The 16,992-nt window shown below is 48.0% G+C and overlaps 1 protein-coding gene across 1 annotated transcript in view; it reads left to right on the forward strand.

Moving 5' to 3' along the window:
* Positions 1-14,648: 14,648 nt before the first annotated feature.
* APCDD1 (APC down-regulated 1) overlaps positions 14,649-16,992 on the forward strand; it is a 33,338-nt gene continuing 30,994 nt past the window's right edge. The window contains exon 1 of the mRNA XM_061399947.1: positions 14,649-14,971. Within this exon, the coding sequence (XP_061255931.1) occupies positions 14,914-14,971 (58 nt within the window). The 5' untranslated portion in view covers positions 14,649-14,913. The remainder of the gene's footprint in view (positions 14,972-16,992) is intronic.

The following is a 16,992-nucleotide window of genomic DNA, read 5'->3' on the forward strand; positions in this document are numbered from 1 at the left end:
CAATTTACTTCTGTTGAAATTGAAAGCCTTCAGGTCCCTTTGAAAAACCTAAATGCATTTCACATGGTTTACAGACATGTTTCAAAGCTTTCTTCTCTTTTATAGCTTTTTTCCTTTGTGTTTTTTGAAGTAGACTTAATCTTCAAAGTCTATGATTGCCATTGGGTGCCTGAAGACAGAGATCTGAGCACACACAGCTGCACACGCGTGTGAGTGAATTTACATGGATACCAGTATGTATATGCTGTGGTCAAATCGTTCTGCCTTCCAGGACAACTTGTTATTGTTCATGTAAATGTGATTTAACTGATTTTTTTCCCTAGCATTTTTCCTTGACATTTTAAAAGCCAGTGAAACTATGGAAAAAAGAAAAAAGAAAAGAAAAAAAAAAACTTTCAATGAAGAAACATAATTGTTTTCAGCAAGCCACATGTGACATTTCAGATGTCTGTTTTATATGACATTGTCTTGAAAGAGTAAGCATTTGGGAAGATTTCTTGAAGTAAATCATTAGAAGGAAACCTAAAACAAATCATTAAGGTTCATCAAATACACGAGAAGAGATGGGCTTTGGACCACATCAAATGCCCGAGTTTTCATAGTCCAGTTTCATATCCTGAACACTGAAAAAACAGATTCTGATACAAAAAGATTACACCCCTGCCCAGAAGAAGTGCACATGTTGGCGAGTAGCTGGTGTGGGTGAGGGGAGATGTCTGGAAGCAATTGGGGTGAGACGTCCCCAACACTCAGTAGGAAGCAGACCCCGTACCAGGGCCCTTGGTTTCTGAAGGACTCGGAAAAGTTAGGGTCAAAATTAACTTGTGTTGAGTTCAGTTCAGTCGCTCAGTCATGTCTGACTCTTTGTGACCCTATGAATTGCAGCACACCAGGCCTCCCTGTCCATCACCAACTCCCGGAGTTCACTCAAACTAACGTCCATCAAGTCGGTGATGCCATCCAGCCATCTCATCCTCTGTCATCCCCTTCTCCTCCTGCCCCCAATCCCTCCCAGCATCAGAGTCTTTTCCAATCAGTCAACTCTTCGCATGAGGTGGCCAAAGTACTGGAGTTTCAGCTTTAGCATCATTCCTTCCAAAGAAATCCCAGGGCTGATCTCCTTCAGAATGGACTGGTTGGATCTCCTTGCAGTCCAAGGGACTCTCAAGAGTCTTCTCCAACACCACAGTTCAAAAGCATCAATTCTTCGGTGCTCAGCTTTCTTCACAGTCCAACTCTCACATCCATACATGACCACTGGAAAAACCATAGCCTTGACTAGACAGACCTTTGTTGGCAAAGTAATGTCTCTGCTTTTGAATATGCTATCTAGGTTGGTCATAACTTTCCCTCCAAGGAGTAAGCGTCTTTTAATTTCATGGCTGCAATTACCATCTGCAGTGATTTTGGAGCCCAAAAAAATAAAGTCTGACACTGTTTCCACTGTTTCCCCATCTATTTCCCATGAAGTGATGGGACCGGATGCCATGATCTTCGTTTTCTGAATGTTGAGCTTGAAGCCAACTTTTTCACTCTCCTCCTTCACTTTCATCAAGAGGCTTTTGAGTTCCTCTTCACTTTCTGCCATAAGGGTGGTGTCATCTGCATATGTGAGGTTATTGATATTTTTCCTGGCAATCTTGATTCCAGCTTGTGCTTCTTGCAGCCCAGCGTTTCTCATGATGTACTCTGCATAGAAGTTAAATAAGCAGGGTGACAATATACAGCCTTGACGTACTCCTTTTCCTATTTGGAACCAGTCTGTTGTTCCATGGCCAGTTCTAACTGTTGCTTCCTGACCTGCATATAGGTTTCTCAGGAGGCAGGTCAGGTGGTCTGGTAGTCCCATCTCTTGAAGAATTTTCCACAGTTTATTGTGATCCACACAGTCAAAGGCTTTGGCATAGTAAATAAAGCAGAAATGGATGTTTTTCTGGAACTCTCTTGCTTTTTTGATGATCCAGCCAATGTTGATAATTTGATCTCTGGTTCTTCTGCCTTTTCTAAAGCCAGCTTGAACATCAGGAAGTTCACGGTTCATGTATTGCTGAAGCCTGGCTTGGAGAATTTTGAGCATTACTTTACCAGCGTGTGAGATGAGTGCAGTTGTGCAGTAGTTTGAGCATTCTTTGGCATTGCCTTTCTTTGGAATTGGAATGAACACTGATCTTTTCCAGTCCTGTGGCCACTGCTGAGTTTTCCAAATTTGCTGGCATATTGAGTGCAGCACTTTCACAGCATCATCTTTCAGGATTTGAAATAGCTCAACTGGAATTCCATCACCTCCACTAGCTTTGTTTGTAGTGATGCTTTCTAAGGCCCACTTGACTTCACATTCCAGGATGTCTGGCTCTAGGTCAGTGATCACACCATCGTGATTATCTGGGTCGTGAAGATCTTTTTTGTACAGTTCTTCTGTGTATTCTTGCCATCTCTTCTTAATATCTTCTGCTTCTGTTAGGTCCATACCATTTCTGTCCTTTATCGAGCCCATCTTTGCACGAAATGTTCCTTGGTATCTCTAATTTTCTTGAACAACATTCTGTTGTTTTCCTCTATTTCTTTGCATTGATCGCTGAGGAAGGCTTTCTTATCTCTTCTTGCTATTCTTTGGAACTCTGCATTCAGATGCTTATATCTTTCCTTTTCTTCTTTGCTTTATGAACATATCAATAAGAATCCTTAAAAAAAAGCTCCAATATTCTTTAGTAAACCATTTTGAAAATGTATCCAATTAGAAGTTGAAAATGAGTCATTTAAGAGAAACAGAAATTAAATGAAACAGGCTAGAATTCCTTTTACTATATTTAATTGGTCAACAGTTTTTGCTTTATAATTTTTAATTGACCGCTAGCAGCTCTATTTGATTGTTGCTTTTTCAGGTAATGTTTTTTTAAAAATGTAATAGTCAATATGTTTATGAAGAGTTCAATAGGTGAAATTATACACACTTTCTTAGGTTAATACTCTAACCTTTGTCCTTAACATTTTATTTTGAGACCAAATGAACAGAGTTCAGTAATCCCCTTGAGGTTTTAAATTTAGCTGTATATGGTTTGAAGAAAGCAGCTTCTGACCAATGGAGACAGGATCATCTTCCATTTTCCTTGCCTGAAGGAAGGGTTCCAATTTCCTCCAACTTTATGAAAAATCTAAAGCTGATGGCTCAACATTTTTGATTACATACCCCTGAGTTTTTAAAAAATCACTCTACTATATCCTTAAAAAAATACACAAAGACTATGATTTCTAAAAGGGTAAAAAGAGGATAAACTGAATAGACTCTTGAACACTATTAATGGCATTAAACGATATCTTTTTGCATCATGCTGGACTATGCTTCTTTGAACATCTAACATAAGAATAAAGTAAGCAAAATGCCACTGTTTTCTTTCCATCCCCCACAGGCATGGGGTGGACATGTGCCCTCTGAATGGCTTTCCCAAGCATGTTTGTGTCCATCTTCCTATCTCCAATCTCAGGTTTGGGAAGAGGCATCACCATGAGTTGGGATGTAAAACCCACTGGTACCAATTATACCTGAGACAGACTTTCCTTTCTGTGTCTTGGGCCTGGGGACAGGAGGGTGCCTGGCCTTCCTAGACCACCCCGGGCTTCAGCAGGAGTACCGGGGGCACAAGGGGCTTCTTCAACCCTCCACAGCAGCCAAGGTGGAGGCCCCAGGATGCTGGAGCCACGGGGCTGGGACCACATGCTCTGGGCTGACCTCCCAGTGACCAAACATCCAGCCCCTCTCAGAAGGAAGCCCCCAGGGCTGAGGGTTTCCAGCCAGTTCTCCCGGGGCCTCTTCCCCCCACACCTGGGGGTGTTTTCCCTGTTCAGACTTATGTGAGTTTCTATTCCCAATGCATGTTCCTTCATCTAACCCTCAGCAAGGTGGAGGCCACCCCAGGTAGATTGGCCAGAATATTCAGAGCCCAGCCACCTGCAGTCCTCAAATAGTCCTGCTCCCCGGGCCCCACCAGGAGACACTCAGTTTGTTCCTGTGTGTCTGATCCACAGCTCCCAGCCAGTTCAGCCCACAATGGGGCCACCTGATGAAGTACATCCTTTGTCACTTGCTTGAGGCTGGGCAATGCCACCATGGAGTTGGGACACAGAGGATCAGGACACCGGAAGCTTACTCAATGCAGACACGAACTCCTACCCTGCCTCCCTGCCCTGGGCTTGTTCAGCACATGGTTTGGTTTGGTTTCACAGAACCATGTTGTCTAAGCTACTGACACCATCCACCCTTCATGAATTTCATAGGACAAGCTGTTTCTCCCTGATATGGTTTCAATATTTTCCTTCTTTGTATGAATGCGTCAAAATGCTCCCAGGAGATTGTCAACTGGCTGGCAGTGTTCACTTGGCCCAGTTCTGGTTTGTTTTTTCTCCAGTTTATTCATTTACCATGGGTATCCTGGGAATGTGGGAAGCAGGCACCCCCCACACCCCTGCAAACACACACACACAGACCCACACACACAAAGCGTGGTTGTTTACCATCTGCCTGAAAGATGGCTCCATTGTGTAGTAAGAACAACGTTATTTAATACAGCTATTTTTCTTTGTGTGTGTAATTTTAGGCTGGTTTTTAGCCATTTGGTATATTTCATGAGCTGTAAGTAAAACTACACCCCTCAAAAAGCAAATGAGCTAAAGCTAAACTATTTCATTTTTCCTTTGTAACAACTTTCGTCTCCACTTGAAATGAAATTAACTGAATAAGTTGAAGACCATGCATCTAAATATTATGAGAAGTTGTTCTTTGTGCTCAGTTGCTTCAGTCATGTCCAACTCTATGACCCCCATGGACTGTAGCCTGCCAGTCTCCTCTGTCCATGGGGATCCTCCAGGCAATAATACTGGAGTGGGTTGCCATTTCCTTCTCTAGATCTTCCCAACCCAAGGATAGAACCCAGGTTTCCTTCATTGGCAGATAGATTCTTTACCATCTGAGCCAAAACAGTAAACTTCTCAGCAATGAAAGAAGGGATCTTAAGGCATCAATTAGGCTCTGCCCTACTGGTTTGTGTATTTGAGCCAGGTACACTGCTTTTCATAATGAGCTCTAAATAAGTCTGTGATAGCTGACATTTATGTTCAAGTCCCAGGTGTAGAAATAGACTCCTCTGTTTTCCGTAGGTAGCACAGAACTGGAACTATTTTCTTGAGTCTTGGGACAGCCATACCCTCATGCAGTGTAGTTGACTTGGCAGGTCCATCATGACACAAAGTACCATTGCTGGGTGACATCAGCATTTTCCCATGTCATGAAGCATCCCTGGACAACACAAAGGCCGTGTGTCGGTGTGTTCAATAACCGAATCATAGTCCAGTTCTTGGAATGCATCAACTGCCCACCTGTCATGGGAGGACTTGTGGGTGAAGCCACTGACCAACAGAGAAGAGGGACCAGGAGTCCCAGGTCCCTGGCTTGCTGATGATGGAGAAATTGCCACCAGAAAGTGGAAGATGTGGTGATCTGGGGCAAAGTGTGGAATGAAAAGCAGACAGAGCTTTTGGTGACTGCCCTGTCTATCAAGTCTCTTCCCCAGGGGTAGGAACAGGCCAGGGGGAGCCATGGGTGGGCGGTGGCGGGCCCAAAATGTAGAGAGGAGAGGAGAAGCCATCAGCCCACAGACCTAGAGATCTGAGCCACATCTTCCTTGATCTTCCTTTGCTTTCACGTGGGAACGGGGAGGGTTTTGCAACCTGATTTACAGTTCGGATAATTCAGGTGCTGAATTTATGTTACGTAAGGTGGAAAACAGAACAGAACTAGATAACACTGACGAGTCAGAACAGAACCTGAATGCAACGCTCCCAGGGGTGTTACCAAATTCTCCATCCCCAGCTAAACATCATAAATAAAACCACTAGAGCCATCACATAAATCAAAGAGAAATCTGGCTTTGCAGAGTTCAAAATAAACACAGTGAAGCCAAGTCCTGCTGCCCCCTCGCCCCTACCCCCACAGGGAGCTGGAGCCCCGCCACACAGGCACAGAGGTTCCCAGGTGCCCAGGCTTGGGTGGCTGCTCCAGACGGTGCTGGGGGAGCTATGCTTCCACCTTGGCCCGGAAATCCTGCGTCTCTCACTCACCTCTGGGCTCCTGCATAGTAGAACATCTCGTATCCATGCATCGACTGGGGGTCTATAAAGAGTTACTAACTTGGGCACTGGGCTAAAGCTGATGAGAAAACTAGACAAAATCTGAGAAAACAAACTAGAGATGCATATAGCTTTCTGAGGTGTATATGGTTAACTTATTTTCAGCTGAATTCTTGTGCTTTTTGAATGATTGTGTGTGTTTAGAGAAGGCTCCCCGCTGCTGTCTTTGTAAGGAGAGAGGCAGCAAAGGCATCGAAATCTGTATACGAAAATAAAGAGATGCTAGGTTAGGGCATGATGTGATCTGACATGAATGAAATACACAACATCTGTGTGCAGACAGGCACCACCTCAGAGCGCCACGTGTCAGCCAGAGATATTAGCACAGACACGATAAACCTCTCCAATGTCAGGTTTACGTGTCCAGGTCAGGGCCGCCCTGGCTGTCCTCCGGCCTGCACAAAACCACATGAGATCAAGAGGGACCATGCATCTGAAAGCCTTTTGAGGATTATAGCATGTTACACAGGTGTGGAGATTAAGCATGACCGTGGACTTGGAACTGCTGAACTTGGTGGCCCAGAGCACTGTTTAGTTTTGGCTCAGGCTGCCCTGGAGACCTAAACTTCAGGCTGCTGGGAGGTGGTGTGTACGGCCAAGCCTGCATGTCTCGTCACTCTGACACATACACCCGAAGCCAGGACAACAAAGACGTGCACTCTACAGTTGGAAATTCACAGCCACAGGGCAGCACTGCAGTGGCTATCTGGTCAAACCACCTGTTTCACTGATTACAATGATCTGTTCTAAAAACTAGGCTGTTTGGATATTTTATACATAAAACGAACAAAGCTAGCGGAGGTGATGGAATTCCAGTTGACCTGTTTCAAATCCTAAAAGGTGATGCTGTGAAAGTGATGCATTCAATATGCCAGCCAATCTGGAAAACTCAGCAGTGGCCACAGGACTGGAAAAGGTCAGTTTTCCTTCCAATCCCAAAGAAAGGCAATGCCAAAGAATGCGCTCGTTCACATGCTACTGCACAATTGCACTCATCTTGTGCTAGAAGAGTAATGCTCAAAATTCTCCAAACCAGGCTTCAAAAGTACGTGAACTGTGAACTTCCAGATGTTCAAGCTGGATTTAGAAAAGGCAGAGGAACCAGAGATCAAATTGCCAACATTCGCTGGATCACTGAAAAAGCAACAAAGTTCCAGAAAAACATCTACTTTTGCTTTATTGACTATGGCAAAACCTTTGACTGTGTGGACCACAACAAACCGTGGATAATTCTTAAAGAGATGGGAATACCAGACCACCTGACCTGCCTCCTGAGAAATCTGTATGCAGGTCAAGAAGCAACAGTTAGAACTGGACATGGAGCAACAGACTGGTTCCAAATCGGGAAAGGAGTACGTCAAGGCTGTATATTGTCACCCTGCTTATTTAACTTATATGCAGAGTACATCATGCGAAATGCCAGGCTGGATGAAGCATGAGCTGGAATCAAGATTGCCGGGAGAAATATCAATAACCTTAGATACGCAGATGACACCACCCTTATGGCAGAAAGCAAAGAAGAACTAAAGAGTCTCTTGATAAAAATGAAAGAAGAGAGTGAAAAAGTTGGCTTAAAACTCAACATTCAGAAAACTAAGATCATGGTGTCTGGTCCCATCACTTCACGGCAAACAAATGGGGAAACAATGGAAACAGTGACAGAGTTTATTTTCTTGGGGGCTCGAAAATCACTGCGGATGGTGACTACAGCCATGAAATTAAAAGACGCTTGCTCCTTGGAAGAAAAGCTATGACCAACCTAGACAGGATATTAAAAAGTGGAGACATTACTTTAGCAACAAAGGTCCATCTAGTCAAGGCTATGGTTTTCCCAGTAGTCATGTATGGATATGAGAGTTGGACTATAAAGAAAGCTGAGCACCGAAGAATTGATGCTTTTGAACTGTGGTGTTGGAGAAGACTCTTCAGAGTCCCTTGGACTACAAGGAGATCCAACCTGTAAATCCTATAGGAAATCAGTCCTGAATATTTATTGGAAGGACTGATGCTGAAGCTGAAACTCCAACACTTTGGCCACCTGATGGGAAGAATTGACTCATTGGAAAAGACCCCGATGCTGGGAAAGGTTGAAGGAAGCAAGAAAAGGGGATGACAGAGGATGAGTTGATTGGATGGCATCACTGACAGGATGGACATGAGTTTGAGTAGGCTTTGGAAGTTGGTGATGGACAGGGAAGCCTGGCATGCTGAAGTCCGTGGGGTCACAAAGAGTTGGACATGACTGAGCGACTGAACTGACACATAAAACAGTGAACTACAGACCCAAGTACCCAGATATCAACTGCAATAAATGTCCAGATAACCTGTCTAGCAGCCCCTTTGAGTTTGAATATCTCAGAACAACATGGAAATCAATTTTCTACTTCTGAGAGATAAACGGCATTTATTTATGTATTTTTTTAGAGTACGGCCTTGGAGCGCTGTTGACCCAGATGATAAAGAATCTGCCTGCAATACAGGAGACCTGGGTTCCATTCCTGGGTGGGGAAGATCCCCTGGAGAAGGGAATGGCTACCCACGCCAGTATTCTTGCCTGGAGACTCCCACGGACAGAGGAGCCTGGAGGACTACAGTCCGTGGTTCTCAAAGAGTTGGACATAACTGAGCAAGTAACACTTTAGAGCTGAAAACAGCACCTTCCTGGGAGTTAGAAAACCTGCTTCTATCCTCCAAAAGTTGTGTGATTTCTAGGCAAATTATTGAATCTCTCTGGCCTTCGTTTTCCCCTCTGTAAAAAGAGATTAGTAATAGCTGAAGTATTTAAATCAAAGATAAACAATATTGAATGTGATATTATGATGATGTAACCAGATGGGAGAAGGCCATCCAGATGTCCAGTTGAAGTGAAACATAATTTGGTTTCATAGAATCAAAATGTACCCAGTGAAATAAAGAAACGAAGTTATTGCACAAGTTTAGTATATCCTTAATTAAAATAGCAGTCATCTTATAGTTTATTCTTTTAACACAGTGTTTCTCAAACTTTTCTTCATTGTTGCCCCCTGAGAACTGCTTTGGAGAAGGCAATGACAACCCACTCCAGTACTCTTGCCTGGTGGGCTGCAGACCATGGGGTCGCTAAGAGTCGGACATGACTGAGCAACTTCACTTTCACTTTTCACTTTCATGCATTGGAGAAGGAAATGGAAACCCACTCCAGTGTTCTTGCCTGGAGAATCCCAGGGACGGGGGAGCCTGGTGGGCTGCCATCTATGGAGTCACACAGAGTTGGACACGACTAAAGCGACTTAGCAGCAGCAGCAGGGAACTGCTTTAGACATTTCTTCTTAATTTGTCCCCCATTAAGATGTGGGTAACGTGGGTACACATTTCACCCTTTGGAGGGCCACAGATTATTGCAGGGGCTGCGTTTTTTTTCACACCCTCCCCCACCAAAAGCAATCTGGGATGGGGGGGTGCGGTGCAGTTGCGCCAGGTGGTCCAGCGGCAGGGCTCAGTGTCAGCGGGTTATTTTTAGGGCATGCTTACAGAGTGCTGGACCACGTGCAGGCCCATAACCTTATTCCTCCCATCTCACAGCTGTGTTAAACAGCTTGCCTGAGGCCCCAGAGACGAGGGATCTGAGCCTGGAGACTCTGGCCCCCTAAGCAGAGCGCCATCCTGCCTCTCATTTGTCGAGCGTGTCTGAGTGTTGCTACGAGAGCACGAACAACCTAGGGCATGCTGAGGTTGAATGCCAGAGCTTCTGTGTTCTCCTCCTGCTTCTGTCGCCGTGTCCTGCCGTGGCCAAGGGTCGTGTTGGCCTCATAAAGACTCTTTCTTGATGCTCTGATCTTATCCAGCCTCATCAACCAGCACAACAAACGCCCATTATGGAAAGTCTTTCGAAGGAGCCAGGGGAGGAGATGTAACATAATACCCAATTTTCTTCCTTTCCTGAAAGAGCCAGATGATCGAGTGGAGCAGATAAAGCAATTCGCAGCCAGCCAGCCCTACAGGAAAGCATGTTATAAGAGGATGTGAAAGTACAGACAGAAATGCTACTAAAGTCCTGTATTGCCTCCTGCCCCCGGAGGATCTCTATTTTCTTTCAGTGGGTAGGGCTTCAGTTTGTCAGCAGCTCCCCAAACAAATTTGTGACACAGGGTGAAGAGACTGTTAGACTGAATCAGCCTTATCCACGTCTGCCCCTGTTTTCAGATGCACGCATGCCAAGTCGCTTCAGTCAGTTTGGACTCTTTGCGGCTCTATGGACTCTAGCCCACCAGGCTCCTCTGTTCGTGGGATTCTCCAGGCGAGAACACTGGAGCTGGTTGCCATTTCCTCCTCCAGGGGATCTTCCTGACTTAGGGATCGAACCTGTATCCTCTTATATCTCCTGCATTGGCAGGCGGGTTCTTTACGGGTAGCATCACCACTTGGCAATTGATTAACACATGCTAACGGATGGATGGGTGGGTGGATGAAGGAACGGTTGCTAAGCTCACAAACATTTGAATGTTTTCTCTGATAACTATGAATGTAAAATGGAAAGTAAACTTTAATTTCTTAAGCTCAGAAGACGGCTGTTCAGAGATGCATCTAAACGGCATGTTATTTTCAAAATAGAGTTTACTCTAATTAACATGTCTTAAAGACATAACCCAGAAGGCCATCCCTTTCTAAGGACTCTTCGGAATAATTTTATTAGCTCTGCCTCTGAGGAAGATGTGTAGGATTTTTCAAGTTTATTGTCTTTACCAGTAAAGCTCTGCTGTGGGTGAAATACTGGAAACACTGGCTCAGGTGATCAAAGGGGTAGGGAGGTAACCTGGCTCCGTTTCTGTCCTCTGGGCTCTTACATACCGAGGAATCACTGTGGTGTCATGGGCTTGGCATTGACATCTAATAGCAAATTATGAGAGAAGTCTATTCCTGGAGACCTTGCCCATCCTCTGAGGATGTGGGATGATGCTTTCGACCACATTCACGATCAGACAGGTTCTGAAATTGATGCTTTAATTCCTCTGACTCTTCTTTTTTTTTAAAAAAAAAAATTTATTTATTTGGCTGCATCAGATCTCAGTTGGGAAACGTGGGATCGTCATTGTAGTTCAGGCTCTCTAGTTGTGATGCACAGGCTTAGCTGCCCTCTGGCCTGTAGGATCTTAGCGCCAATGGAACACTGGGGAAGTCCCCCTATGATCCTTCTTAAAACTGTCATTTTTCTTCAAGAACTGAAAGGCCTGGGATCTCCGAAATTCCAAATGATTTGCAGGACCGCATGCCTTTAGATCAATTTCACAGACATTAGGAAATCAAATTGTGGCCAAAGCTTTAAAGGATTTTGGTCCTTGTGTTTCCCAAGATAACACAAGTGACACTGAGCTGCTCTGTGGTCCCTAAGATATAAGACACCTTCTGAGAAAATCCAGCTAAGGTGACCATCCAAGCTCTGTGCCCAGCACAGTCCATCCCTGAAAACCTGCTCACGATCCAGGATTACTGGGGGAGAGCAAAGGACTGGTTTTCAAAGACTGAGCCAGCTACCGAGGCTCCAAGGATCTTCAGTGTTCATGGGAAAAGACTTCTTGGTAAACATGTGAGCGGCCTTGTGAGTGGGTGACTGAACAGTCATGGGTTCCAAGTGCGCCTCTGAAATGGAGCAGCCACTCTGTGTTTCTTCTTCCCCATCAACATGACAAAAGTTATTTATGAGTAGCTCCAAATAGTCTAACATGCTTGCTTATTGATGCTGCTAAGGGCATCTTGTCCAGCTGTGCCTGCCTGGAACTCTCCCAACACCACAGGACGTGCTCAAGACTTGGTCCTTACAGATGCCCCAGGGAAGTTCCTTGTGCTGGTTTCAGGGGGCCAGCTTCTGAGGTACAGCCCATAGTCACCTTATGACCTGCCTGGAAATGCCTCCCTTCCAATTCTGTGACTCTAATCATCTATCCACATGTAATCACTCTAAGACAAACTTAAATCATTTGTTTGTTTGTTTATCACTGTTCTCTTCCAGAAGTGAGTACACTAATATCAACTGCAAAAAATAATATAGAAAATGAGCCCTATACTGAGAACACTCTATCTTTCTAGACCAGCACAAGGCGGTGAGGGAATTTCAGGGAGCAGCAACTCTGGCTGGATGTTGAGGGTCAAGCATTTTAAGCGATGACATCACATGTGGAAAATAAACTGGCAAAACAGATTTGAAACTGGTGACATCATTCTGGCTCTGTTTCTACCACACCAGTAAGGCCAGTTGGAAAGACAAAAATGGTATCAATTTGATGGTTATAATGACACCAAATCATGGCTGACCTGTTGGTTTTCTTCTCCTTTTAAATGACAGGATCAAATAATCATTTATGAAAATTATCACCTAATTGTTCTGCTAACATGCGATGAATGACCTTCACATTTCAATGACCAGTTGCTTGTACATAAACACACCATCCTAACACTCTCTCGTGTCATTGCTTGCTTCAAATATTTCCTGATAGACTAAAAGGCATCCAATGACGAAAGGCATAGAGAAGCTAGACACCTCCCAGTGTGTGTTGTTGGTGACAAGGCTAAGTCCTGTTTAAGCAGTCAAATATGCTGTTTATATCATTCCCAACTGGCCAACATTCACGAGGAAATCAAGTTCCTGCTTTAAACCCAACTGACACATGGGCAACATTCAAATCCCACAGGTCATAACTGACTGCCCAAACCTAGAAACAGACACAAGCAAGGGATGGAGAAGAGTTGGTCCAGAGAGAGATGCTGCAACGCAAGCTCAACTCAGCTATGTTCCTGCTCCAGGGTTTTATGACACAACTGTCCCTTCTTTCACACATTGAGTGTCTTTCATCCTCCAGATTTGCAAACATAGGCACATAACCCTCACCACATCCTCATGAGGTAGGCAGGTGGTACATGATATGATTCCTCAAACTAAAGATGAAAGGTAATAGTGATGGTGATAAAAATTAAAGTACATCAAACAGTATCAGCACCATCACATCAAAAGACCTGTGGCTTTCTCATGAAAAAAAAAAAAAAAAGGAAATTGTCACATGTGCCCTCATCTGTTTTACCAAGTTTTACGAAGATGCTGAAGTTCAACTAGTGCTGAGAGTCTATAACACAAAGAGTTGAATTATTGATGCTACTTTGTTCAAAGGGGCAGAAAACTCATGGAAGTCACTCCTTCTAAGTGTTTTATTTATGAAAAACACCAGCAGAGACCAGAATGTCCTCCCGATTCCATGTGGTCCCTGCTTTTCCTCAGCCAGTGTGAGGTGAGATTCAGCCTCCTTTACTGACAAACCTCCTCCTGAGCGCCCGGAAGCCTTGGAGGAGCTCAGAAGAGACAACTCCAGGCCCACCAGAGTGAGCCCCCAAGTCGGCAAGCAAGGCAGCCACCTTGACCAAAAGCAGCTCCTGGCTGTCCCTGCCTTTGTATCTTCAAAGCCCAGGAAAAACTGAACAAACTCCCAAGACCCACAGACCTTAAACAGAACCAAGCTTTGGGCCGGGAGGCAGGGGAGATAGCGGGAGACCGACAGAGAGTGTGCCCCTGAAAATTTCCCCCTGTCCCCACAAGTCCTCGTCTCCTGGAAGGAGACTGGAAGAGGGGTCTGCATCCCTCCCCGCGCCTGCTTGTGAACCCCCGGGGGGGGGGAGGCTCTCAGCATCCTCACCGGGGTGGGAGGAGCCTTTTCTCCCCCCTGCCACCTCTCCTCTCCTCTCCCTCAGTCGCACGAACACCCCAAGCTTGGAACGCGGACCTCTCTTCGAACCCACTGGAGACCCCGGCCTTGCAGCGCCCCACTCTTTGTCCCCACACTTGCACAAGTGGGGAATTCTCCCCGGTGAGAGGAGGGAAGACACCGGTCCAGAGCTGCCCGGAGTGGGGAGGGCAGGGACGGGGAGGAACATGTGTTCCTCCTTTCGGGAGGGGGTCCTGGGCCTAGACCTGTGAAACTCTCGCAGGAGAACCTGTCCTAGAGTGGGAGTCGAGGAGGAGGGAAGTGGGGCGGGCCTGGGGGAGGAGAGGGGATGAGGTTTGAGAGGAGGGGCGCGGCAGGGCCGCGGGATAAGAGGAGGGAGACGATGGGGGGAGAGCCGGAGGGACAGGGGAGAGGAAGGGAGCGAAGGGGCGGCTATGGGGCGGAGCAAGGCCGGCGGACCCCAGCGCCCTTCTATTCCCCCAACGGGTCGGGAGGCTCCCCGGCCCTCCTAGGCCCTACCCTATCGCCCCGCCCCATTGCCCCGCCCCACTCAGCCCCCCACCCCGGCAATCACCCCGCCCCGTCCAGGCCCCGCCCCGTTCTCGCCCCGCCCTCCAGGCCCCGCCCATCCAGCCCCTTCCAATCGCCCCGCCCCCGCTCCGCCCCGCCCCTGGCCCTTTTCAGGCCCGCCCCGGCTCCGCCCCGTTCCCGCCCCGCCCCCTCCAGGCCCCGCCTTGCCTCTTCCCGCGGCGGCGCCCTGGAAATATGAAGAGACACAGCAGCAGCGGCCAGTGCAGCTTGGAGCGGCGGCGGCGGCCGGGCGGGCGCGGGGCGGCCGGGCGCTCAGGGCCAGGCGCGGGGCGGGAGGCCGGGAGCGGAGGGGCCAGGCCGGGCATGGGGCGCGCGGCGGCCGCCTGAAGCGTGCCTGGCCCTGTCCCCGCGCCGCCGGGCCGCGCCGCCCGGACTGCGGGCGGGTCCCGGGGAACTGGGTCCCCGGACGGCGGGCGGTGCGGCGCGCGCGGGCAGTCCCGGAGGAGGCCCGGAGATGTCCTGTGTGCGCCGCCTCCTGCTCACATCCCTGTTCCCGGCCCTCCTGCTTCACGGTGAGTCCGGGGGTGGGGGTGGGGGGGGGAACGGCAGCCGAGGGTGTCCCCGCGGGGACTCCCTAGAACCGAGGTGACCCCGCGGCAAGGCACAGCCCCATCCTGGGCGCCCTGAAAGAGGCTCGCGTTCCCCGGCGTCGGCCGTGCTCTCTCTGGAAGGGCGCGCGCTCAGACTTTCCGTCCAGGTCCCACGACACTTGTGTCCACTTCGCGGGGCTTCGGACTACAGGCCGTCAAGGACCCGCAGGCTGTGCGCCCTTCACAGAGTGTCAGAGCGCAGGGGGCTCGCGCTGAGCTCCAGGCTTTGGGGGGAAACGTGCAGAGGACTGTGATCATTTCAGGGCGAAAGCAGCGCGGGTGTTCTTGCGCGCCCCTCGGAGAACGAGTGTCTCAAGGGGCTGGGCAGGGGTCTGTCCCAGGTGGACCGGTAGGTTCTCTGGAGGCACTTTCAGGGAGTGGGGTCCTCGCAGCAGCAGAGGGGCAATAATTAAAACTAGTCCCCTCAGTTCTCCAGGACCTGAGCTTGCTTCTCTCCTGCTCTCGTGGGTTTTGTTTCTGCTTGGTGTGTCACATGTTCTCAGCGGTCCCAGTAAACCCCCAGCTAGAGAGCAGCAGGCTTTACAAGTACTCCAGAAATTGTACTAAAGAAAGTAAGACAGCATTGCTCCGGGATGGGAAGGTGGACTTGTGGGGCTGGGTGGTGGCAAGCACATGTGCTGATCCAGATGTCCTGGGTCAGCTTTCCCTACAGGTGAATGCCTGGCCCTTTAGTAGAGTGTCCACCAAGAGCAGAGCTCTCCTGTCTCCACACCCACCATGACCTCTGCACGTCAAATCAGCAGGTCAGCACCCTCGCAGCCTCTAGGTTTCTGATCCAGCTTTAGAAGGTGGTCAGGCAGTGACCCTTCAGACCATCTAGGAGAGGGAGGGGCAGCACCCTGGGAGCCCTGAGCGACTGTTTTCTCTGTCGTCCTGCTCAGGCGGGTGGCGTGGGCAGTACAGTTCCAAGGGCCCTGTGAACCGGTTGGGCTGGGCCAGACCTGCTGGACGGCCAAGGTGTACCCAGAACCCCAGCGATCCCAGACTTTCAAAGTCAGGTTGGAAGACTTGCAGTTCGAGGGCCAGAGAAAGAGAGAAGGTGTAATTACAGGGTTGCGCTCCTCGGCCCATCTGCTTGGAATTACAGAGCAGTCTTCATCTTTGGCTGAAACATGAAACAAATCAGAGCCCACGGGCAGATCAAACGGCAGCTGCCACCCACACCAGAAACGAGAGGCAGAGAGAGAGGATGAAGGGGAGAGTGTCCCCTAAAAAACCTCTCATCGTAGTTGAAAGAAAATGGGCACATGGGTGAATGCCTTTAAAGTGAAAAAAGTATTTGAAATTGGCATGAACAGAATTTTTTTTTTTTTTTTTGCACAAGGCCATTTGCCTTTTGGACTACAAAAGCCATCCTCAGAGACGCAGCCTAGGCCAACCCATCCTGAATTTTTCCTCCTTGTTTCGAGCGGTGGAAGTTGAAACCACACTTCCTGCACCACAGTGCAAGCTGCGATAGTACCAAGGGGTAAGGGGAGCCCAAGTGCAGCCTCATTGTGGCTCGAATCTAGCCCCAGATCTCTGGACTCCAGCTGAAGTCAGCCTGAACTCCGTGGGGTCGGGGTTTACCCAGACCCACAGTGTGCCGGGAGGGAGTCAGGAAAGGGGCATAAGCCAGTGGGGCCAGCCCCTGTGCACGTGTGCACATGTGCATGTGTGTGCAGGCATACATATGATGAAAGGATGTAAGATAAAAAAACAAGGTTTGCCAAGTTTAAGGGGATGACGAGGATAATCCTACAAAAAGTCATCCCTTTTCAAAGTGAACCTCCTGTGGCAAAATTATGCACACTGATGTTGCCCACAGACCAGCTGCGCTCGTGGGGGCTCCAGCACAGAAGAGAAAGTGAGGGAGTAGGACTTCTGGGTATAAATCTCTGTGACCTGAGAGAGGCTTGCTTGTTACGATGCCTTAGGGTAGT

Source organism: Bos javanicus, chromosome 24 (genome assembly GCF_032452875.1).
Source record: "Bos javanicus breed banteng chromosome 24, ARS-OSU_banteng_1.0, whole genome shotgun sequence".
NCBI classification, from domain to species: domain Eukaryota; kingdom Metazoa; phylum Chordata; class Mammalia; order Artiodactyla; family Bovidae; genus Bos; species Bos javanicus.